This window comes from Lampetra planeri, chromosome 25, assembly GCF_965212315.1.
Source record: "Lampetra planeri chromosome 25, kcLamPlan1.2.h2, whole genome shotgun sequence".
Lineage (NCBI taxonomy): Eukaryota > Metazoa > Chordata > Hyperoartia > Petromyzontiformes > Petromyzontidae > Lampetra > Lampetra planeri.
In genome coordinates this window covers 2973179-3000012 of record NC_136131.1, presented here as the reverse complement: position 1 = coordinate 3000012, position 26834 = coordinate 2973179, and the positions used below count along the sequence as shown (strand labels likewise).

Here is a 26834-nt window from a genome sequence, read left to right as displayed (position 1 = left end):
CGGGGGGAAGGGGGGGGGGCTTTCTCGAGCTCCCTGGAGTGGAGGCGCTTCCACCAGGATTGCCAGCGAGCTGGGACCTGCAGGGCCGCACCGCTGCTTGTAACGAATCGCCTCATTGTCACCACCTTCACACCCCGATCACTTCTCAAAAACGTGCAATTCCCGCAAAAGCTATCGGCGCTCCGTTACTGTCGCGGTGCCCTGACGCCCCCCCCCCACCAGAGGGGGCTCTAGGCAGTCGGCCATACCCCGAGCATCGCCGCGGGCGCCGTCCTTGGGCGTCTCCCACGCGCCCCCGTTGAGGCAGGAGCTAGCGGGCGTCGCGCCCTGCGTCGCCACCGCCGCGGGGCGCGGCCGCGAGAGCGTGTGCAGCACGGCGTGGGCAGCGCCCAGCCGCGGCAGCGTGACGTGGCGCAGCGCGGGCAGGCCAAGGCGCGTGGCGTAGCGCTGGCTCGTCTCGCGTCGCTTGCGCAGGAAGCCGCCCTCGGGGAAGAGGACGAGCCAGCGGCGCGCGCGGGGCCTGAACACGCGGCCCAGGTGGTGCCGCAGTAGCTCCACTTGGTGCTCGCGGTGCGCCTTGCCCTGCGGGGGAGGGACGGGCAGGCAACAGAGCAACACTAGCATTGTGTGGTTCCTGTCGATTCCATTATGATGATAAGAATCACAATACCATCCATGGCATGTGTTTGTCAGCGGTAGATGATGGGTTTTTCAGCTTTACAAATTTATGTTCGAGAAGATTTTAACGATTCGAACGCTTCCCTGTAATGACTCGAAACAATCGTTACTGGACCGATGTATACACGATAATATTTAAACTTGTACGTATGTTGAATTTCTTTCGCACCGTACGTAGCCAACCGTGCCAATAAAGTTGGCGACGTCCTAATTAGCGTTTGCCACTGCCACCGCACACCATTCGCTCGCTCTCGAAGAGAGAGAGAGAGAACGGCTCAGAGGCGCGAGGAGGAACCACACACAAGCGGCATGGCAGCCACGTGGTGAGCCGGCGCCAACATGTGCCCAAGCTCTGCAGTCCTCTCTATGTTCAAGTGTTATCGGCCAATTTCTGAGTGCAAACACGTGGGAGGAAATCGGGTGCCATGGCGTTTGCTTAAAAGCCTCAGCAACTCGGAAGTGCCCTATAACACATCATCCACTGGCAGCTGTCCCTGTGCAACAAAAGGCGACGTAGCACCGGCCTGCAAGCGAGCATCAGTCTGCCGTGAGGCGGACGGCGATTGTTGCCGTGTGTAATCCCTGTCGAGTACTTTTTTTATATCTGGCGAATTTGGACCATGATGAAGGCACACAATGGCTTCCTCTTTTCGACTGACATCATGCATTCTTAAAATGTTTATAGCACATATTTTATGGTCACTGCACGCGAAGTGTTAACATTGCCCAAGTACATCTCACAATCGCATACAGCCAGCACTGACACAGCAACTGATAACAAAAAACACGATTTCTGAGCATGGACCCCAACAACACTACCACAGGGAGTCTTGTTTGTTGTCTATTACACAGGTGTTGTCTATTACGCAGGTGTAATCGATAATAATTAATCGGTTTCTTTAATTGAGTGAGGTTGCAAGAATGCAAGAAAAGATAGGATGGGAGGGAAATCCCACGTCACATTCAAGATCTGTCCCTTCTCTATTACACGCACACACGCTATCGGTGTGCAACAGTGGTCACATTACATTGCTGACATACTGAGATAGCAACAGGCACACGCTTATTGCCCGCGCTCCATCCAGTTAATAAGGGGTTGCGCAATGAGAGGGGAGGCTGAGCTCGTCGCTGCCTCACCTCTCGTCTCTTCCTGTATTTGCATCGGAGCTCCACAAATTTGGCGATTTTTACTATAAAAACTATTGGAATCGTACAGAAATGACATTTATAACCCAGATCAGTGGAAAAATCTTAATGTTTATTTGATTTGATTTTTTTTTTACTTTTCGTAACAGCTATTTTCATTGGAGTATAACAGGTGAGGCTCTGCCTCCCCTGCCTCCCCTGACCGCACGTCCCTGCTATCTACGTGACTTTACCAAAAGACCCAAAGAATAGAGATCAAACAGTCCGTGTCACAACCATCTTGCGCAGTGCTCATCTCTGTGTCGTGAAACAGTAGTGGTAATTCCACATTCCTATGGCAGTGACCAATCTCTCTCTTAAGACTACTTACTTTTAAGTACTACTGACTTTTCAATAGGTGGTCATCATCACGCAGCACTCATCCCCTCCTCCACCCAGGGGAAAATGAAAGCTGCATTTGGTCCAGCAGGAATTTTAAGAAACTTACCAAATGATTACTTACAGTTCTTCCACAACCAAAATCCCAATCCCATAATAATGAACAGCTAAATGTCCACCGTGGTAGGGTCGTACGCACGCCTGCAAAGATAAAATCAAACGCAACGTTTCCTCCGGTGGCTCCCCCCCCCATTCATGCGTTGAATCGCAGAGCGATGAGGGCAAGGGTACGACTCAGCTCGGTCACGGGTCCTATCGTTGATGCGAGCGCGCCTTTTAAGCAAGCTTGTGCCGTCAACGTTCGCTTACGTCTCGCCGGTCAAACCGCCTTTCGCAAATACGGGAGGAATAAAGATACCGAAGAAAAGCAGGCCAGACAGAAACAATCTCAAGCATAAGAGGTTTTTTTGGGTTGCATCGCGTAAATATAAATGTGTCGTTAAACCCGCCACCAACTGACACAGCCAATTAGTAAGGTTTGTCACGTAAACAAAAAATGCCAATTCGTTACTATTACAGCACTAACCGGTGTGTTGGAGAGTAGACCCACAACATTTACAATTCGAGTAACGATGTTTAGCTGGTGATTCCAACATTAAGTTTCATCAGGCGACTTCGATAGAGGTGTAAAGCTGATGTCATCCCTGTGAACCTATCAGGTGCGAAGGCCAGAAAGGGGTGTAATGGAGTCTTACAAGCAGCTAACAAAGGTGAACTTGGTTTGCCGTTTTGCACATGCATTAGGAAAGAAGTTGTCAATAGGGATGAAAAACAAAAAACAAAGATCCCCTGTATAGCCTGTAGGGGCAAGTGCTGTTAACGAGCACATTAATAGTAGTAGGTTTTTACCCTTTTTAACTAGTACAAAACTGACACCTTTATTCAAGGCATCATGTTTGCAATAACCACAATACAAGTAGTCAAAAAAGCAAACAAAAAGAAGCAACTCTGATAATGATAATAATATGCACTGTCCTTGAAGTTGATTAGTCCACACCCGAGACGGCTTTCTTTAGAGCCTAGTCCCCATTGGTGTTGGACCAGATGACACCAGAAGGCGTACGGATTATCATTATCAGAGTTGCTTCTTTTTGTTTGCTTTTTTGACTACTTGTGCTGTGGTTATTGCAAACATGATGCCTTGAATAAAGGTGTCAGTTTTGTACCAGTTTAAAAGAGTAAAAACCTACTACTATATTTTGCCATTGGTAAAAGAGATCTTATAGTGTAAATGCTTACCCCGAGCTCTCAATACTCTGATATTGCACTGTGTTTGAGTTGTACGCCTTCTGGTGTCATCTGGTCCAACACCAATGGGGACTAGGCTCTAAAGAAAGCCATCTCGGGTGTGGACCAATCAACTTCAAGGACAGTGCATATTATTATCATTATCAGAGTTCTAGATTTGAAGCTTTCGTGACTGCAAGGAATCATATTCTTAGGTTTTTTCGGTAAAGTCACATAGGTAAAACATCATTAATTTTGATGTTTTACCTACGTGACTTTACCGAAAAAACCTAAGAATATTATCAGAGTTGCTTATTTTTGTTTGCTTTTTTGACTACTTGTGTTGTGGTTATTGCAAACATGATGCCTTGAATAAAGGTGTCAGTTTTGTACCAGTTTAAAAGGGTAAAAACCTACTAATATATTTGGCCACTGGTAAAAGAGATCTCATAGAGCACATATTAAGGCTGGAATGGTACACGAGGGGGTGGGTGGCCAGCATCACGCCCCGACCGACTTTGTCTACCCAATGTTGATGTTTCCACACTGCACTAGATACTCATTTCAGGTTGAGTCGACCTAGGGAAGGCCCAGGACCAGTTCCAAAAATCGTCACTGGTGTTGGCCGTGAGCAGGAATCGAACTCGAGTCGCCGGGTTCGTAGCACGGCGCGCTAACCACACCATACACGCACACACACAGGCATCGACTTAAAATTAAATCCAAATTTACATCAACAATTCGTGAATTGACACAGCCAAAAGGTGAACTGGGTTTTTGCTACTTTGGCCCAATGTTTCCATGGGAGCTGGAATTAAAAACACACGCACATCAAACTGGTGAACGGTAACCAAACGAGACAGACCCACAGGGGGAAGCTGAGAGCCACATTATATTGAGAGCCCCCCCCCCCACCCCAGTGATGCTGGAGTTAATTTGTTTTGCGCATCACAACAAAGGGATGCACATTGCCCGAATGGCCGAACCAGATTTTTTTTTCTCAGAGCCATCGGTCTCAACGCGTTCTCTTCAGAAATGATTAAGCTACGAGAGCCCGCCACTGACTGTACGCTCATTTGTGGAAAACGTTCACGATATTATTCGGTGATGCCGCTCCGTTGGCTGCGGTTGGCAAGCACGAAGAACCAAAAGCGTTGTCAACACACGCATCATTGACGCTGTGTCGCCTGAAAACATTAAATGTTAATAGCAGGCGACGTTATAGGCAATGGCCCTTCTTCACTGTACAGACAAAGTTATTCGGGGTTGGAGAGTGCAAAGTGATTAAGCATAAGAGGTTTTTTGGGGGGTTGGATCGCGTAAATATAAATGTGTCGTTAAACCCCACCACCGCCCGACATAGCCATTTATAGTAAAGTTCGTCAGGTAAACTAGACATGCCAATTCGTTACTAGTACAGCACACCGGTGTGTTGGAGAATAAACCCACGACGTTTACAATTCGAGTACGACGTTTCGTCAGTAATTACAACCAGCATCCTCAGGCAGACAGCCAGATCCTAGCCTCATGATGCTAGTGGTAATTACCAGTTGCATCTAGGACAACCACCACTGACTTCCCCACTCTTCACATTGCGAGTCTGCCACCCCCCCCATTGCCACTACGACATTTTTTCTCTCCACATGCCGTGTCCCAGTTTCAGCTCTGTCACGGTGCTGGCTCTGCGGGATGGAGGTGGCGGTGGCGTAGCGGTTAGCCGCGCCGCGCTACGAACCCGGATACCCGAGTTCGATTCCCGCTCACGGCCAACACCAGTGACGATTTATCGCAACCGGTACTGGGCCTCCCCAAGGTCGAATCAGCCTCACATGAGTACTTGGTGCGGTGTGTAAACATCACCACTGGGGAGACAAAGGCGGCCGGACGTGCTGCTGGCAGCGCACCCCCTCGTGTGCCGTTCCGGCCTTCATAAGTGCTCGCTAACAGCACTTTCCACAACCGTCTATGAAGGCTACACGGGGAACCTTTGTCTTTGGCGCTGTCTGTCTGCTTGCTGTGTGTAAATGGGCCTTTCAAAGTCAGCAGGGAGACAGGTGTGCCCGAGGTCAGCCTGGCTTGACGTGCGCCCGCCCCCCGCCACTCCTCCCATCTCGGGGTCCACCCGTGGGGAATGGGGCCCTCTCAACTGCTACTGTGCGCGTGGGCCCCCGTGTAAGCGAACGTCAGCGTGTCTGCGGATACCACAGCGGTAGCCGCCGACTGCTTCGCTTTGCCCTTCAGCTGTCGGCTTTGAGCACACAGGAGCGGTCACGCACGGCTTGCAGCAGGCGCGCCATACAAGGGTTTCTGGGTCAAGGCAGATTTTTGGAACGGCGACAATATTGGCCACGCCACCAGCGCTCCTACCACTGTACAGCATTCTCAATTTCGCTTATTTTATTTTTTAAGCACGTACTGTAGTGTTATAATAGATGTACACGTGACAAAGTAAATAAACAGGCGACACACCTTCCCGTATGTTTGTACAGAGTTTTGCTTGTATCAAAGCGATGCTGCTGAAATAATTAAATTCTGCAAGGCTGTGCATCCGATACTTTAATCTTTTTACGCGATGAGACAAGCATGTCGCTTGCACATTTACTCCACAACTACGGCACGACTCATTGTTTTGTGTAATACAACTGCCGGCGATCGTAGCGATTGCAGCGGTTGAATTCTCACCCCATTCGAGCAGACAAAGTGCCTTGCTTTCTTTAAATATTCCATTGTTGCGTGTGTAAATGTGATCAGAAGCCGACTGTCAATGCCGAGGTCTGCTCGCAACACGAGGGCCTCAGGAGAGAGTTCAAGCAGCTTTGCTCTTCCTCCCTTGAAGGAGCGCAGATTACAGTGGTTTACCATATGGTCCATAGTTTAGGTTGCATGGTTACAGCTGCACTGCTACCATAGCTTGTCTTTAATGTTCCAGTCAGAAGGAGATATGCACATCGGCCTGTTGTTGTTGATGTTTGGATGCAGTTGATGGTTTACACCACCAGTGTCTTCGAGGACGAATGTCAAAGCCAGGAGGTGGCTGGCTTAGCAATGCTGTTGGTAAGAGAGGGCATTTATGCCTCCTAAATGAATCCAGGGCTGGAATGGTACTCTTACTAATGGAGACAATTTCAACTTGGAGTTGGCATGTCCTCCGCGTGGTTGCGTGTGTTTCTCTAATTTAGAATCATGCGTTTAAAGAGTATTTGGCTGCTGTAAATGTCCACATGATAGCTGCTTCAAATTACAATCTCTCTTTAACAGTGGGTGGTATTTCATGAAAACATCCAGCCTTCATGAACTCCAGCAATATTTTATTTCTGAGGAGTTCAGTAAGATAAACGGCCTATGGTTGTGTGATTCTCTGCATATCTAACGGAGTAATTAGGTAAAGGTGCAGCCCTGCAATTGCTTACTCAGGCAACTGCCGGAGGGAGGAAGGGCCCCGAACGACACTTTAGAGAACCCTGGCCAGGCGTTCTTGGAAAAGGAGTACCCACACTTTACCCCACCAGGCACAAACATGCTGCCCCATTTATAACTTTTTGGGCAGACAGGGGTGGGAAATTTTTTTTTACAAAAACCTGAACCATTGTTCAACTGGACATGTGTGTGAAAAAGTGGCTTATTGATGTGTAAATTTAGAGCGGACTAAATACTCTTAGGAGACACAATTCTAAATGAGAAATATCTTTTAAAAAAAGAGAGCTTCACAGAGCTCATCAGAATCCTCCGATCTACAGTAAGATGTAGATTCTGAACTGCCGGGCCGGGAGATCGAAACGTGAATTTTTGAATGTAAGGCCGGTGTGCCGAGCCGTATCACCCTGCCAGAATCACTTGGAAGGGGGGGGGAAGGAGTCTGAATCACCGGGTTATTTATTAATTTGCTTTAAAATTAAGTGTTGTACTTCTGTCGTTGACATAGCACCTGTTAGCAAGCCTGTGTTGTGTTTATTTTACTCGATGAGTCAACGTGCACCGACAAGATGCCACTGTCGTGCTAGTGAAGAGAGCAGAGAGTTTGCTCAAAGTTAACGCGTGGCTTGGCTGGCTTTTTCAAAGCACTATGATGATATAAAAATGACAAACCGGGTCTCTATGGTAACTGTGTGTCAATATCAATGGCTGTATTATAAATAAAGATATGCCAACCTTGGGGTGTTATGACCATATCACCCTCTGCCGTGTCCCTTAGTTGTTGGTGTAATTGAATGAACATTGCTTATTATACGAGTTAAGACTTTTTATTAAACTATTTTTTTAATTTTATCAGGTAAGGCTCACTGAGCTACATAACTCTTTTTCAGAAGCAACTTGGCCACAAATGACAGCTCAAACAGAGTGGCTTATGAAGTGGAAATGAACACCAGCCAAATACTCTAAACGCATGATTCTAAATGTGGAGGGAAAACCGGAGGACGCGGAGAAAAACCCACACGACCACAGGGAGACCACGTAAACTCCAAATATACAGGCACCAGGATCGGGATTGAACCCACGACCTCCTGGATACCACGGAAGGCAGTTAACACCTCGCCACCGTGGCGCCCACGGTAATAATGCCCTATATCATCGATAGGTAGTTCCACAAGTGGAAGTATGGAGCCCATGTAATACTGGCGAAATGACATACAACTCAGTGTACTGCAACTTCAAAGATCTCCCTATAACCTACACAGGCCGTTGATGCAAGTGTTTTTAATGTGCACATATTATAAGTCCAGAACGACACACGGTGGCTAATACCATGCCCCAACCACCTTTGTTTATACAAAGACAAAGATCCTCCGTATAGCCTTAACAGACTGTAGGGGCAAGTGCTGTTAGCGAGCACCTATAAGGCCGGAACGGTACACGAGGGGGTGGGTGGCCAGCACCACGCCTGACCGCCTTTGTCTCCCCAGTGGCGATGTTTACTCACCGCACCTGGTACTCATTTCAGGCTGAGTCGACCTAGGGGATGCCCAGGACCGATTCAGATAATCAGCAGCGATATCAGCCGTGGCCCAGGAATCGAACTCGGGTCGCCAGGTTCATAGCGCAGTCAGCTAACCACGATAATACAGCCTCTAAACCAGTGGTTATTAACCTGGAGAACATGCACCCGCTGGGAGTGCGAGATGCCCACTCTGGGGGTGCGAGACATGGCCAGATGTGTTTAGAAGGTAAATCATCGAAACACAAATTAAGCACGGGTACGTAAGTACAACTTAGTTTCATCAAACCCTAGATACGTATTAACATCTCCATATATATAAAAGCCAAAGTTGTGATTATGTGTGTCTGTTCAAAATGTTTAGCGTACTTCCCGACATGCAACAAACTTGAAATTTGCCATGTGGGTACTTTCCAGACTGTACACCATGCACAAATTATTAAAATACACTTTTGTTTTTTTGTGGGCAGGGGAGGGGGAGCTCAATAATGCATATATTTTTTGCACGGCAAGTGAGCTGTGATGTCACATCTGTCATGTGACCCGCGCATGTGGAAGCGTAACGCATTGTAGTGTAGTAGTTAGCGCTACGCCGCGCTACAAACCCGGCGACCCGAGTTCCATTCCCGCTCACGGCCACCACCGATAAAAATTATTTTAACCGATCCTGGGCCTCCCCTAGGTCGACTCAGCCTCAAACGAGTAACTGGTGTGGTGTGTGAACATCGCCACTGGGGAGACAAAGGCGGCCGGGCGTGGTTAATCCAAGTCCCGGGCCAAGCCGGGTAGGACAGCTAGTCATGATATAAAAATTACGACTGAGAAGCCAAAGGGCGAAAGGCTGCAGTAAGGGTTAAGAACCACTGCTCTAAAAGAACATGCACGCACACATCCACCCTAATTATTCAGTAATAATAACGTAATACATTTGGTATTCAGCTCGTTTTTTTTACTGCAAAGCCACAGTAGTGGCCAGAGGTCGCAACCGGGTACCCGATACCTGGCTACCCGTACCCGGCCGGGTACCCGTTTGCGACCCTGGTGCGGCCGGCTACGGGTACGGGTAGTCACCGGTGAGTAACCGTTTGTCACTCATTTCGGGTAGGGAACGGGTAGCGTACGGGTACCCGTACCCGGCCGGGTACGGGTACGGGTAAGGAATCAAAACCCGTTTGCGACCTCTGGTAGTGGCACAGCAGGGGGGGGGGCATGTCGCTGTGTGTGCAATCCCAATCGAGGAGCATTGTTTTAATTTGGAAAATGCGGACCACAACGCTGGCAACACCATGGCCTCCTCTCTTCGAATGTCTCCCCGGAGAAGGGAGAATCTCTTAAGGTCCACTCTGACGCAGACGGGAGCACAATTTACAGCCAAGTACACGCGCAGCATTATCCAGGGTGGCCCGCCGGATTCCAACCGCAGAAAGCCTCTTGCCTAGCCACGTCACCACCCCAAAGTGTACATTCGGGGTATTTGTGTAGAATGGTGATGGTGGGAAGGAAGGGGGCGGGGGGGTTCATAATTGTGTCCATGGTGGTACATGTGACCATGGAGAGGAAACACGTATCCTTTGGGACACCCACAGAAAAAGAACCGAGTGGTGATTTGCAGGGTTTAGTTATGAGATGAAGGCCTAACAAAGTTGCACTGCCAGTCCTCACTAATAACAACGTTAAAATCAGGGATTTCATTCGAAGGTTATGCAGTAGTGAGATGAATATAACACCAGAAACGTGGCACAGAGAGCTGGTACCTCAATCAAGCAGTGCAGGGGGAGGTTACCGGACAATTATGAAGACGATATGAGCGAAGGAAAATCGAAAATATTAGGGTTCAAAAAATATTTCCCCTCAGAAAATGCGACGCGGATCGCACACGAGGCATGACGCGTTGCTGCGCACGTCAAATTGGTGCACGGCGTTCACTGTATCGTGGTGCGCCTCTGCCAATTAGTTCGGGAGCGCCGTCTCATTAAACCAAATATATAAGCGAACTCCATCTGCCTCAAGAGCTTTTGTGATCTCGGCAGTGACCCGTGCGTTCAACTCTCCCCCCCCCCCACCGTCCAACCCTCACCAATGGAAAGAACACATCCGTTGTCTTTGTTGGGAGTATATGGAACAAAACAGGAGGATTTCGCCACAACTCTGGCTGTCGCCTGATGAGGCCGGTTGCAATTACTGGCGAAACGTCGTACTCGAATTGTAAATGTTGTGGCTTTGCTCTCCAATACACCGGTGTGCTGAACTAGTAACAAACTGGCACGTTTTGTTTACATGACAAACCTTACTAATTGGCTGTGTCTGGTGGTGGTGGCGGCAGGTTTAGCAACACATTTTACTGGTAGGAACCCACTGGTTCCACCAGCCCACAGGGGATTATTGTGTCCGTCCGTCCGTCGTGCAGGGAGGGGCTGGGTGGGGAGGGAGGGGCTGGGTGGGGAGGGGAGGGTGGGGAGGGGCTGGGTGGGGATTTTGGGGCTGGGTGGGGTGGGGAAGATGGGGAGGGGCTGGGTGGGGAAGGTGGGGAGGGGCTGGGTGGGGAGGGTGGGGAGGGGCTGGGTGGGGAGGGTGGGGCTGGTCACCCCGTGGTGCCCTTATAAAACTCAACGTTTAACCTACTCACGCCGGCTTGCGCCCGCCCTCAGTCGGGCATATTTGCGGAATACACCACGCCGCCGTTGACCCTGGCCATTGACCGAGCAACCCAACGTTCCTACCCGCTCCCTCCGCAGGAATGTGTTAATCACGCGAGCTAACCCAAAAACCTCTATTATGGATAATACTGCAACCGTTTGACACAAAAGTAAAGTTTAAAGAGAAGAGTTTGTGATTGTCATGGACTACTGTGGAACAGTAAGGAGTAACTAAACAATATTTTTGCAATGAGGTGAAAGTTACACCATGGGCTCCACCATTATCTCAATGCCAATGTTTGGCCATAAAATCAGAGTAATTACGTTGCGATGGCATCTCATTTAGGGTATCTCGATTAGTTGAACGCGTTTTTAGAAAATGTACTCTTGAGAAAATAAACAAATCAAACTTTGGACGTATATTAAGTAGAAAGTTGAAGATGGATTTTATACAATAGCAATTTGGCAAGGATTCGTGTATGGCACCGAGTTGCTAGAAAAAAGTCACAAGTCCTTTTTTACACGCTTTTGTTTAACTCACTCTGTCTGTTGTTGTCGTATCCTCAAATCTTGTAACTCAATTTTAACCCACTTACCAATGCGGTATCGACTGCAAACTTGGTATACTTATGTCATACTGATGACAATACTATATTCTATCAAAGAAATAAAAAAAAGTATTTTTAAACATTCATTTTTATATATTATGTTTCGGCTTGGGTCTAATTGTCCACGCTCAACTGACGTTGGCTGTAAAACACCACGGCCCCTTACGTTATGGCAAGCTTCGGGGCAACTTCCTGGAGTCGTGGAGTTCTGCCATTACTAGTACGGTACATTTCATTAAAGTGTGTTTAAAAAAAAGTATTTTTAAATGTTACTTATTTTTTCCTACTCAAATGAGGATTGAAGAGATTCTTATCGCCTCTTTAAAGCCCCGAGCCAACTAGCAACACGAGAAGACATTAATAAAGAAACAAATCAATAAGGGTCGGATGATTCCCATAACCAACAATGTTTTCCAAAAACAATAAAACTTACACGTGGTGTCGGTGTGGTGTCAGTACCGGTGAGGTGTGGTGTCGGTTCCGGTGAGGTGTGGTGACGGTACCGGTTAGGTGTGGTGACGGTACCGGTGAGGTGTGGTGACGGTACCGGTGCGGTGTGGTGACGGTACCGGTGAGGTGTGGTGACGGTACCGGTGCGGTGTGGTGTCGGTACCGGTGCGGTGTGGTGTCGGTACCGGTGAGGTGTGGTGACGGTACCGGTGAGGTGTGGTGACGGTACCGGTGAGGTGTGGTGTCGGTACCGGTGAGGTGTGGTGTCGGTACCGGTGAGGTGTGGTGACGGTACCGGTGAGGTGTGGTGTCGGTACCGGTGAGGTGTGGTGACGGTACCGGTGAGGTGTGGTGATGGTACCGGTGAGGTGTGGTGACGGTACCGGTGCGGTGTGGTGTCGGTACCGGTGAGGTGTGGTGACGGTACCGGTGAGGTGTGGTGATGGTACCGGTGAGGTGTGGTGTCGGTACCGGTGAGGTGTGGTGTCGATACCGGTGAGGTGTGGTGTCAGTACCGGTGAGGTGTGGTGACGGTACCGGTGAGGTGTGGTGATGGTACCGGTGAGGTGTGGTGTCGGTACCGGTGAGGTGTGGTGACGGTACCAGTGAGGTGTGGTGATGGTACCGGTGCGGTGTGGTGTCGGTACCGGTGAGGTGTGGTGACGGTACCGGTGAGGTGTGGTGATGGTACCGGTGAGGTGTGGTGTCGGTACCGGTGAGGTGTGGTGTCGGTACCGGTGAGGTGTGGTGACGGTACCGGTGAGGTGTGGTGACGGTACCGGTGAGGTGTGGTGAAGGCGGATACACGCCGGTGTGCGCGGTGAGAATGCAGCCGTACCTGCTTGATGAAGAAATCCCCATGCACCCAAGACACCAATCCGAAGTTGGTGAACTTAAATATGTGCTCCATTACCCACATTATGTGCCTAATCGTCTGCAAGCACCCACACACACACAGACAAAGGAAAATTTAGTTGAATCTGAGCAAGCACAGAAATTATTTGCACATAAAAAAAACGAGATCTGTCTTTACAAGCAAAACTTCATGCCAAAACCATGCCCCCCCACCACCACCACCATCGTTATGTTTACACTACACAGCAATCTTATTTACGTAAGATGTTTGTTTGCATGCTTGCACAATGTGTCACACACACAGCCAGCAGACTCGGGGATGTTTGGTCACTGCACGCATTTTTGTTAAGATTTATTTTATTCATTTGGAGGGTGGGATGCAAGTGTTTTTTTTTTCAATGTTCACCAACTGCGAGAAAAAACAACGATCTAGCCTCTCAAAGGGCATTAACTACCATCCCCATCCCTTCCCAGATGCCTGGCCGCTGTGGAAGCACAGGCCAAGTAAAATCTGGAGGGGCTCTCTATAAGCTGCTGGAAGGTGACACTGACGGCTGCTCTGTGCTTCCAGTGTTCAGAGGCCTGCTCAAGGCGCGGCTCCGGCTGGAGCACGCGTACCACACACATGTCGGTGATGTGCGCGTCTTCTTCGAGCGCTGGGGAGCCGGACAAGCCCCTCTCTGTACCAGCGTGGACGGCACCCTCGTGTTCACCGTCTGAAGCGCTCGCTCGTCACCGTGGCGTGCGCGGTGACCACCACCACGTGACTATTTTTTTGTGTTGTGTGCGGTGCTTTTAGCCCCAAAGCGCGTCGATTTGTAGCGTTTATTTTTCATTTGTTTGCTGGTGACTTTGTGTGTTTCATATCGAAATCGCCTCCAGTGCTTTTGCTGCTTCTGGCGGCAATAAAAGTTATATAAAAGTCAAAGTCTATAAGCTGCTACTTCTAGTCAACGCCCTTCCGCCAACTCAGTGGTGTGAGCAAGCAATAGCAGCAGCTGCATCTCCACCATAACTGCTTTCTGAAATCTGGCTGTGACGGTCCCACCTGATGACGGAGACTTGTGTTGCCTCCGAAATGTCGTGATTTTTGTTATTTTATTTTTATTAATTTTAATTTCATTTTTAACCTACGTGACTTTACCGAAAAAACTAAGAGTATTCTGAAAGAGAGTCGAGTGCCCTGATCACAGCGCCACTAATCCCTCGCTTTAATAACACTGGTCAACACACTTTTTCTGGCATAAGGTATTCCAACGGGTTTAAGGTAATGTTGGGGTGCTGATTCCAAATCTGGCATCAGTTTTTGTCTATCACATCAGGTTTTTGAGATATCAAATATTGCATTTTCAATAAAAACTGCAGAAGAAAAATATTAAATAAATGTGGATATCTACATTAAATGATATTATAAACACACTCTCCAAAAAATACAGCACAATATTTTAACACTAAAGCAGTCACTGACTCGCAACAACTTGCAATCATAAGTGACAGAGTTAATTTCGGGTAAAATCAATGAAAATGGGGTATGCCGATAGCATAAAATGAGATGTGATAGAGTAAATCTGAGATCAGATTTGGAATCAGCACCCTGAAATTTGTCTAAAACAGCTGCAAAAGTCCAGGCCAGAAATTTTTTTTTGTTGACTAGTGTAATAATAATAACGTTCGACTTGTAACGCCCCACCTCCGCACACCGTTCGCTCGCACGCTCTCGTAGAGAGAGGACGACTCGGAGGCGCGAGGAGGAACCACGGACGAGGGGCGTGGCAGCCACGAGACTCGCCGATCCCAACATGTGCCAAAGCACTGCGACCCTCTACATATTAAGGTGTCACATCGGCCAATTAATGTGCTTTTACATGTGGAAGGAAACCGGAGCTCCCGGAGAGAGCCCACGGGGGCGAGTGGGGGGAAACGCTCTATTCCGTGCAGACGGAACAGGAATCAGGGCATGGCGTCTCCTCGACGCCCCACGGCAAAGGGAGTTCGACAAACATCCGTGCGGCGATCCGCCACGACCCTCACTGCCTCCGCAACACCGTACTACAGGCAGCCACCCGCGTACGTAGGCACCGCCGTGCCCGGCTACGCGAAGATGCCTTGGAGCGGGGGGCTTCTTGACGAGAGTTTCGCGAAAAGTCGCTCAAACGCGCGAGCTGCGAGTTTACTTACGGTCCCTTTGTCTTGCAGGCACATCATGAGGGTGCAGATGTCGCCCGTCGACTGGTGGTTGACCATGACGAGCGCCTGGTCCTCGGCAATGGCAGCCACGTCCGCGCCCCACTCTACCACTGCCGAGCACACAAAGACAAAGATTTACCCCCCGTGGAGCCTTTAACACACCGTTGGGGCAAGCACTGTTAAGCGACCACCAATGAAGGCCGGCACGGCACACAAGGGGGTGGGTGACCAGCACCATGTTTGTTTGTTGTAGTACAGAGTTAGACTGATGGCCTTAATCTAAGTTGTCTTGTGGTTGTTGTTGGTTGTTTGACTTGCATCGCACTGGGATTTTTGCACACAGCGGTGGTGTAGGGTGATTTTTTTCTGCAATATTTTGATGTCTTTTCTTGGATTTTCTGTTTGCACTTAGTCACATATTCACTTTAAGATGTTTTCTTGTTCATGTTTTTGCTTTTTGTTTGTTGCGGTTGCACCCGATTCAAGAGCCGAATGGCTCAGAGGGCAATACCTAATAAATTAACTTGAACTTGAACCACGCCCGGCTGCCTTTGTCTCCCCCAGTGCTGACTTTACACATCGCACGAGGTCGTCATTTGAGATTGAGTTGACACTATGGGAGGCCCAGGCCCGGTTCAAATATTTGCACATTGTTATACAGGCAGTCCTCTACTTACGATGGAGATGCGTTATGACGACCCCATCGTAAGTCGAAAATATCGTAAGTCGAAGATGGCCTAGCCTACCCAGAAGCCTTAAAGAATGGTGATAATTTAGCAAAACAGAGCAATTTACAGTACCATACTGTATAAACTATATACTGTATGTATTTATTAATTACAATACTGTATTGCACAGTAAAATGTAAATAAAAAAAAACAAGCTAAATTCTAAGCCTACCTATATGAACTGCAATTTAATAGAAAGGCGGGAGATGCGGACATCCCTGCATCGTCCCAACGTACAGTATCGTACCTCGTACGCTGCTGCGTTTGCCTGCCGCGCGAGATTTAAAATATTTAACAATTTTGTCGTATCGCTATCGCCATCGTAAAATCGAAATATCGTAAGTCGGACCATCGTAACTCGGGGACTATCTGTATTCGTCACTGTGATGAACGGGAATTGAACTCGAGTCAGCGGGTGAATAACAAAGTGCACTAACCACTGCACTACTGCTCCCCACAGAAATGCAGCCACACACGCGTGCACCGTTGGTCAATTCAGGCAGTAGCAGCAACAGGTTCAGAGGTTAGGCTTCTCTGAAGCAACAAATAACACGACAAAATTAAGGTAGTTGTGGAGAATCTAAGTCATAAAATAAATATGCAGACAATACGCCCACATCATATATCAACCAGACAGCCTTTTAGAACCCATATCAAACAGAGAGGGTTCTTGCCTATGAACATGTGACAGTTCACCCGCCTAGACTCCAGTCAGCCTGACTGCTGATGAGACACTCTTTGTTGAAACTGCTCCAGAGTTTGCTTGTATTGAACAAATGCTGCTGAAATTATACATTGCCAGAAAGGCAGTTACTGTGGCTGATGGAATTTGTGAAAAAGTACCAATAAAAAAAACATGCTCTCAATCCCCTTTTCACCAGTTGAGTCGATATTATCTACCGCTATCCTCACACACCTTCCACACGACCAAAACATTACAATGGTATCGGCCTCAATTTCACCTCTAAATGGTTTTACAGACAATTTACCATTCAAGCGTTCGGCTTCATGCTAGACTTGAACTGCGCTCTTCATCGCCGCAATTTATAGAAATGGCCACGATTTATATTAACACAGCCTATAGACCGTAGCCTTTCCACACCTCCGATTGGCTAAGTACGGCGCGAAAGAAGTTCAACATACATACACTTAGCGCTGCACAAATAGTGAGTGGTTTTTCTTCTACGTCTACCTTCTCAATAAGTCCCCAGTGCTGCGTTTGCACTGCACTGAGCAAAGAGACAAATGTTGTGCAGTTATTAATCCTAGACCATCAGGATGCTCCTGTGGTGTTAACTGTCAGCAAACTGGAATTGCAATCCAGAGGTCAGTGGTTCAATTTCCCGGCAGGGGCAGCTGAAAAAAATTGTTAAAAGTTGCTTAATTCCAACTCCACATTCTGTCCAACGGGCAGTATAAATGATCAGCAGGCTGCATGTGGTGGGGTAAATTGTGGGGAACCCCCACCTCTCCCAAAACGTCTACCCAGCGAGGAAGAATAGGCCAAGTTACCCTGAAGTTGAGACTCTTCCACAGGCAGTGGTGCAAGCAAAAACATTGCAGGGCTGCACCACCAAGCTACCTATGAAAAACCATCATCACATCACTGCAATTGAGAGCTTTCTTCATCTTGTGACAGCCTCCAAGGATCCGAACCCAAACCCTCACCGGTGCTGGCTCAGTCCCCAAACAGCCCTGTGACACAGACTCCAGCCCCCTACTATCCCCGTGACACATACTCCAATCCCCTACTATCCCCTACTATCCCCGTGACACAGACTCCAATCCCCTACTATCCCTGTGACACAGACTCCAACCCCTACTATCCCCGTGACACAGACTCCAATCCCCTACTATCCCCTACTATCCCCGTGACACAGACTCTAATCCCCTACAATCCCTGTGACACAGACTCCAGCCCCCTACTATCCCACGTGACACAGACTTCAGTCAGCTGAGCCACATGACCACCTATTCTCGACTGATTTTTCAGTATTTTCCCACCAGACAGGCAGCAGATTCATTTTCTCGAGGGAGCACAAAACAGTCGACTTCCATAGCCCAGAGGTTAAACATCAGTTGATATATCACAAGAAAAATAAACATTTCACTTATTATTCCGCTCTCGCTGTCGTTCAATAGGTTTGCGGACCACTGCTGTGAATGTGGCTCTGCGAACGTCTAATTTAGTTTCGACATTTTTACGAAATTAAAATAGAAGGCATAACCTCGTCTGTATTGATGGTCTGCACGTCATACGATTGCCTCTTTTTATTCCATTACATGAATGAAACACGTTTCAGAGAAGCTAACATACAATCATACACTTCTCCACGTGTGACTCAACAACAGGCCCGTGGAATTTACATTTAAACAGCCAAAACACAATTCTAGATTTGAAGCTTTCGTGACGGCAAGGAATCATATTCTTAGGTTTTTTCGGTAAAGTCACGTAGGTAAAACATCAAAATTAATGCAAATAAAAAAAAAATCACGACGTTTCGGAGGCAACACAAGTCTCCGTCATCAGGTGGGACCGTCACAGCCGAATTAGCTGCAGCCAAAACACACACCGCTTATATTGACACATTAAACCAAAGGCTGCTCCAACAACAAGACAGAGTACCGAAAACATTAAAAATTTGATGTGCATTTATTATTCCTTTTTTTGCCGAAGCAACCAAAAGGATGGCATTGCCTGACGTCAAAATAATATCGGCATCATCGCCGCTCACATTTGATCGCTACTAAAAACACTTCCTTCACAAAAAATAAATGGTTAACCACCATTGGAACCTCATTTGCCAGTAGCAAAATATGATAATTGTTTTTTTGCCCTTTTATCTGGCAACAAAACTGACACTTTTTTTTACAAGGAGTCATGTTTGCATTGGCCACAATACCTGCAGTCGAAATGCAAACAAAAACACAACTCTGATGTATGCACTGTCCTTGAAATTGATTGGTCCACCCGAGACAGCTTTCTTTAGAGCCTAGTCTCACATGGTGTTGGACCAAATGACGCCAAAAGGCGCACTAGTAGTTGCCAGATAAAAGGGTAAAAAAACAATTATCAGAAATGGTCAAATTTACTGTTTTCTCCAGATTACGAGAGCTCTGGAAAGTGAGCTTTAAAACTATTTTACCCGTAAGATTGACGACCGCGATCAAATGACCACAGCGGTGCAATTAATTCGACTGAAAATGTTTTCAACAACTTTTTTAAAAAGGACATACATATTTGCATCTTTTTGGATTAACTAGTTGGCATTAAATACTGGACGTTGCTAACATTCCGATTACACTAATGTGAGTCTCTAGTTTTTCACGGAATTACATTGCTGTTTCAGACTAGTTGCCCACAAATTGGGTCCCCCCCCCCCCCCCCGAGGCAATCGAAGATAGAAACGGACTGATACTGATGGCCATCATGCAGCATAGGCCCACCAGACCCAATGGCACTTTCCCCACCACGCATGCTCCGGTGAAAAGGCAGGTACAATATTTATAAACATTGGACTCTTCCGCCAAATAGGGCAGGGTCAAGGATTTTCCTTTCCCTGCATGGCCATGCAGAATCAAAATATTTATTTATATTGGAGAAATCCGATGAGCTATCAAGCTTTTTGCGCGCCACATCACCGGTTCTACAAAGTGAGCATGAAACTGTCGCGTGCGTGACGTGTGCGTGGCTCGTGCGCACAGACGAGACGGTGCCTTTGCTGGGCGGTCGTCCTGGTACGTACGAATGTTGAACTTCTTCTACGTAGACAATCGTGCTAATCGGAGGTACAGTTATGGAATTTTACCCGCCTCTTGAATCACATTTCTTTTCCCAAAACTGAACTTTTCCTTGGTAAAAATAAATTATATTCTTCTATTTAAAACTTTCGTGACTGCAGGGATTCATCTTCTTGGTTCTTTCGGTAAAGTCACGTAGAAGGGAAATAATAAAATAAAAAATAATTTTAAATTTTTTTTATTTTTATTATTTTCCTTCTACGTGACTTTACCGAAAGAACCAAGAAGATATATTCTTCTAACCAAGAGGACCAACTTCCTCATTTCTTTTCTCACCTGACATTTCTCAAGCTTTGGGAAATAGGTAAGAATTGTCCTCAACAGATACTTAATCCTTCCCCCTCACATCTTTATACAGGGACTCCTCTACTTACAAGCATTCGACTTACAAACTTTCAGAGATACGAACAAACCTGTCCATATGTTCAGTTGCCTGTTCGGATCGAGATTCGTAAGTTCAACCGCCGCGCAATAGATGGCAGTGGTGGCATCTACATCTGCAGAACGTGAAGAACTAGTGGCATCTACATCTGCAGAACGTGAAGAACCAGTGAAATCTACATCTGCAGAACATGAGGAACCAATGGCATCTACATTTGCAAAATGAGAAGACACCAGTGGCATCTACATCTGCAGACCATGAAAAACCAGTGGCATCTACATCTACAGAAGATTATACAACTTTTTAAAGCCATTCCCCATGTTTAGTGTACATGGCCGTACAACATGTTTGGAATCGACAGGAGTAAAGTTGGACTTACGAACAAATCCAGTGACGAAACAGACCTCTGCAACCTAACTCGTTCGTAAGTAGAGGAGTCCCTGCATCAGTCACAAACAATGACTGACGAACATTCCTTTCTAGATTTGAAGTTTTCGTGACTGCAAGGATCCATACTTTGGTTCTTTCGGTAAAGTCACGTAGGTGAAAAAATAAAATTTAAAATAAATAAATTAAATCACGACGTTTCGGGCGCAGCAGAAGCAACCGTCATCAGGTGGAACAACCACAGCAAGAAAACAATTGTCGTGATTTAATTTATTTACTTTTATTTTATTTGTTCACCTACGTGACTTTACCGAAAGAACCAAAGAGTATGGAAACATTCCTTTATTATTTATTTACTCCCAATTGCGTTGTTTTGTCATATTCTGGAGTAGATTTTCAATTGCATTAGTTCATTTCCATTGTCAACATTAAGCACGTTTCTAAATTGCTTATTGTTTCTTAGAATTCCCCTAAAACTAAATGGAACGGAAAATATTTCATGCTTTTTGAGATATTACTCATTTATAAGCTTTTTGTCTCCATCAACCATTACCCTCTGCCCATCCAGAAGCAAGCAGAGGGCAGTAACCAGGAGGAATAAAGGAATGGACTCAAATAATTATGATGATGTGCTGTACACACTCGGTTTGCCAAACAAATATCCCCTTATATTTATCACTACATGTATTCAATCCGGAGGTTCCGAAATCCTCGATTCTTGGGTCGTAAAGAAATACACACGTAATGCTGACACAGAGTCAATGCAATTGGTATGCCTGGCAATGGGATTGGTGTTGGTTGCCTGGATTTAGATACTGATGTGCCTGATGCTGATGTCTTATTTCCTTTGCCAGCAGACAGAGTTTCAGCGCATCACAGGAGCTATCAATGCACCCGTGGCTGATTTAAAGATTATATTTTTGATCCAGTTGGGAACAGGACACAGACGTCCTATCGCTCACCAAGCTTCCTCTTTAAAACGTTATCATTTCACATTGTTCCCAAATATTTGACACAAACAGCAACGCAACGGGGAAAAAAGGGTGCAAAGTTGTACACATCTGCAAGTCGCCATGGCAATTTGTGGCCGGTAGCGTTCCCCGTGGCAGCCCATGAATTGTTAATCATAAAGTCCACAAATACATCCTGGCAGATACATCTCTGCCAACTGTGTCACCAAGTTAATCGAATGATAGTTGGCACGGCAGTCAGAAAATGTATCGTAATAAAAAGGGATATGATGTTGGTTGAAGGATTGGAAAGATGATACATAGGGCTTTGTACTTTTCTCTTGTTAGGTTTCGATTAAATAATGATTTATTCTTCTCACCGATCACTGCCGCTCTCAACTCGGGATGTCTAACGTCCTAATTTTGTACGATCGGGCATGCAAAGCCCTCAACTACTACAACCCCAAAGTGCAGCAGCACTCTATAAATCTGGGTGCACAGCCCAAGAAAACCATACAAAATAAAATTAGAAAAGTGGTTCCACCCCCACCAGGGGCTCAAACCGTAATTGCTAAAGTTTAACACGTAACAGGAGTAGTAAGGCTTTTGCAACTAATATCATCCATAAGAAGCTTTTTTGGGTTAGATTGCGTAAACATAAATGTGTTGCTAAACCCGCCACCACCCGACACAGCCAATTAGTAAGGTTTATCACGTAAAGAGCATATTCACAGTTGTCACATTTGCAGGCTGTAACCCACTCATCCTCACGACGACGAGGGCGACTGCACATATGTATGTATGCTGAAGTTGTTTCGCACTGTACGTAGCCAACGGGGGGGGGGGGGGACGACACACACAACAAACTAAACGCAACAACAAGCAGTTCAAGAAATTAGTTTTTTTTCATTTGTGAATGCGACAAGGGTGATCATCGACAATTGTGGTAGCTTCAGCGATGAAGTGGCTCGTAGGCCTCGGTTACAGCCTCGAAATGTGACAACTGTGAATACGCAATCAAGAAGCAGATTTCGCATTCAACCAAAATTACCGGAAAGAAAACTGAAATTGTTTCGCGGATTCAAAGTCAACAATCGCCGACAGGCAGTGGTCGCTGTGCATGGCCACGTTTGAATGGATACCCGCAGAGATAACGTGTCCAGTCGAGGTTTATTTAGTTTTTTTAAATCTACGAATAAATTGTCACGCGTTAAAAAATATATTGAATTAACATGCCCAGTCTGGCTTATCAGACAATTCTATTCCGTGGGTTGGTTGGTTGTGGTCCAACATTGACAGTCTCATGCCATCCCAAAGAATGACTCCAAGCAGGCACGAGCAGTGGCTCGTCTCGCCGACTGACCCACCCACCTGTGTATCCAGCCACCCAGCCCCAGGAGGCCACAATGGCGAGGAGCCACTTGAACATGACGCCCTCGAGCTCCCAAAAGAGGCGCGGGCGGCACAGGCGCAGGGGCAGCAGCGCCAGCAGGTAGAGCAGGTAGGATGGGATGGCCACCAGGTTGTTGATCACCATGATGCCAAAGCGCAGGCACATCTTCAGCAGCAACCACGTGTAGCTGAGCAGTGCCATCCCCTGCGGAGGCACGGACGGCGTTGTCGTTCATCGTCGAGCGAGGGGGACATTTCAGAGGCAGAGCAATGTTACAGCCTCACGTCAGTTCTCTGCTGTCACCCCCCTCGATGTGAAACTCTATCCCTTTACACATCCGCAACATCGAATGATACTCTTTGGTTTTTTCGGTAAAGTCACGTAGGTAAAAAAATAAAAAATGATAACAACTATTTTTTCATCTTCTTGGTTCTTTCGGTAAAGTCACGTAGAAGGGAAAAATAATAAAAATAAAACATAATAAAATAATTCTCACGACGTTTCGGCCACAACGCAAGCAGCCGTCCTCAGGTGAAGACCAGGTCTGTCGGGGAGACAGCGTCTGAATGAAACACCACCACGCTTGGAGCGTATATTTAAGCTGGGTTGGAAGGGGGGAAGGGCGCCTTGACAAAATAATTAGCATATCAAGAGGAATTATTTTATTATGTTTTATTATTATTTTATTATTTCCCTTCTACGTGACTTTACCGAAAGAACCAAGAAGATGAATCCCTGCAGTCACGAAAGCTTTAAATAGGAATTTATTTTCTTTGGGTCATTCGGTAAAGTCACGTAGATATGTTCAAATTAATAAAAACAATATATATATAAAATAAAATAAAACTACGACGTTTCGATCACAACATAAGCGATCCTCCTGATGACAATAGCTTGTGTTGTGATGGAAACGTCGTCGTTTTTGCTAACTTGATATTTATTATTATAATTAATTTGAACCTATCTACGTCACTTTATCGAAAGACCCAAAGAATATTTAAACAATTACTGGAAAATGTTCACCAATTGCAAATACTGTAATGAATTGCTGCATGCACGACTTGATGGATGTATTGTAGCGATGCTTCAACACATGCCTACTAAGATGTGAAGCAGACAGGTGCCGGCTTTTGCTAACAGTCTTTAGAATACGTCGAATTTGGTACACGTCGTGTTTTCGCGAGAAAAAAATGTTTTGGGATACGACGTCTTTCTTGGGATACGACGTCTTTCTTGGGATACGACGTGCTTGCTAGAACTTGTATGGGTCGGGATGAGTCACCGCGTACCCGCGTAGACCCCGTTCACGACTCCTCCCCTTCCTCACCACCATCCTCGTAGGCTATCAACTCCTCTTAGCAAGGTAAAGTGATGTCAAATTTTATTTTTATTTAAAAAAAATTATTTATGCATTTATTTTGTATTTATGTATGCATTTTAGTAATAAGTAGTGTCTAAATTATTTTATACAACCCCATTAATGTATAATATGCCATATAAAATATAATTTCTTACATTCTGGAATGGATTATTTCCTTTCCCTTTATTTCTTATGGGAAAAATCCGTTTGGTTTCTGTAATTTTCGGTGTAAGTCCTACCTTCTGGAACGAATTCACGACGTATACCGAGGTGCCACTGCACTTGAAAAGTCAACTCCCCAATGTACGAATGTAAAGCAACAACTTAACAAATACTGTACTACAAAAATAACTCTCCAAATTCAGATTACTTAAATGTTTACTATCAACGTATAACATAGAATGTCCATGTATGCGTGCTTAATGTGTTTCCTATTGCATAAAATGAGCCAGTTTAACAATGGAGTGTTCCCTGAAACATTAGCACGGTTGACTATGTACGGTTCGAAAGATGTTCAACATACAAAACAACATAAAGATGCCCCATATAGCCTAAACAGACTGTTGGGCCAAGTACTGTTAGCGAACACCTATGAAGGCCGGCATGGCCCACGAGGGGGTGGGTGGTCAACACCACGCCCGACCGCCTTTGTCTCCCCAGTGGAAATGTTTACACAACGCACTGGGTACTCATTTGAGGCTGAGTCAACCTAGGGTAGACCCAGGACCGGTTCAGATAATAGTCACTGGTGTTGGCCGTGAGCCGGGAGTAAGACTCAGGTTGTCAGATTAATTAATAGTACAGTGTTGCTAAACACTCATTCCACTGCTTCCTCTTCTGCCGATCATCATAAGAAATTCCACAGAAACTTTCCAGATGCCCTGTATGTACCATTCAGAAAGCCTCTCTCTGTTTTATTCGAACACAGACATCACAATGAACAGAAAACATTGTTCAACCAAGCTCAGAAAATGCCAGGGCGGGTATGGATTCTCATAGCTGCTCTTGCGTACGCGTCCAATACAAACCTTTATCACTGTGCGCGCTGTGCAATGTATGATGAACGCAAGGACAGGAAGTGACTGGCACAATTCACTTCCTTCTGCTAAACTGGCACAGTTATTGTTGAGACATACCCCCAATTTCTTTGCCCCCACACACACACACATCACAATGTACGCAAAAAGGCACACACGAATACAAAAAGACAAAGGTACGGATCCCCATATAGCCTTCAACAGACTGTTAGGGCAAGTGGTGTTATCGAGCGGATCTTAAAGCTGATACAGCACATGATTACATTGCGTGGCCAACATTACACCCGGCTGGCTGCCTTTATATGCCCAATTCTGACATTTCCACTTCACACTGGGTACTGATTTAAGGATAATTTAAGGCTGAGTCAAACTTAGGGAGGCACAGTAAGAGTTCCAATACCACTGCTTTTGGACGTGGCCAGGAATCAAACCTAAGGCCACGTGAAGTGTTGATGGCCTGCTTGCAGAAAGGTCACGGGACAGACCCAGGTGCCATGGGTATCACAGTACGCGAACTATTACACTATTACACCACCACTCCTCAAATACAAAAGATACACGCACGCACACGCACACACACGTGAAAGAGCTGATTGTAATTTTATCCTCAAGTTGACCGTTTGTTAAGGAGTGATACATTTTCGAGGAAAAGTAAATGCCCGAGTGTATTTCCCCTGGTCACACTTGTGCATGAAGAAAATGTACATTACAGGCACTGGGGGTGGATGGGCCGGGTATCTAATTTCCAAAAAATATTCTTTTTTTTTTTGGTAAAGTCACGTATGTAGAATTTTTTTTTAAATAAATTAAATTCAAATAAATCACGACGTTTCGAACGCAACACAAACGATCATCATCAGGTGGAAATGGGGTAAAACACATAGCGAGGGAACACATAGGAGGACATCACGCAACTAGCACACAGAGAACGGTAAACTGCACGGAGGCAAATACAACAAGAAGATGAGAGACGAGAACTCAACAAACCTTAGAAACATAATGTGATGCAAAACAAGTCGGCCAACAACACAGTTAGACACTAACCTGGTTGACCACGTATTTCAAATGACTGCTAAATTTCGTGTTCATCTTCTGGGCTGAACATACTAACGTAGACAAGAGTGAACAGATATGAGGTACAAGGTAGCAGAGATACATACACAGAGAAGAACATCCAGGGAAAGATGTTTTGGGCAGCACAGAGGGACAACCAGAGTAACACCACAACAAGAGACATACACACATGGAGAGGCACACACAGAAACACGCCTGGAGGGATAACGTACAGGGACTTATAGAGGCTGTAGAGTATAGTAATCTCTGCAGTCACGAAAGCTTCAATTGTATTCCAAAAAATACGTTGCCAAAATAAAGAGCAGCTAAAGAAGCAGATCTCGGTGTTCATTATTCGAGAGATATTTTTTTCATGTTTTCCAACCGAGAGTTTATTGAGATAAATTTAACTCATTCTCACAGTCGACTTAAGAGAAGGGGCAGGAGAATGAATCGTCGCAGCACAAACGGTTTGGGGATGTCACGCGACTCCAATCGTCGGTCACTGTACCAAATTTGCAAAACAAATCACGGGACGCAAAGACACCCCCAACAATAATGGGACAGGGCTCTCTCTGTGCCGTC

At 46.3% G+C, this 26834-nt stretch overlaps 1 protein-coding gene across 2 annotated transcripts in view; it reads right to left on the bottom strand.

The window, feature by feature from the left end:
* LPGAT1 (lysophosphatidylglycerol acyltransferase 1) overlaps nt 1–26834 on the bottom strand; it is a 106344-nt gene that overhangs the window by 16336 nt on the left and 63174 nt on the right. For both annotated transcript variants that reach the window (XM_078605939.1, XM_078605938.1), the window contains exons 3-6: nt 22778–23003; nt 15150–15268; nt 12955–13050; nt 249–582 (exon numbers count right to left, since the gene is read on the bottom strand). In XM_078605939.1, the coding sequence (XP_078462065.1) occupies nt 249–582; nt 12955–13050; nt 15150–15268; nt 22778–23000 (772 nt within the window). In that variant the 5' untranslated portion in view covers nt 23001–23003. The remainder of the gene's footprint in view (nt 1–248; nt 583–12954; nt 13051–15149; nt 15269–22777; nt 23004–26834) is intronic.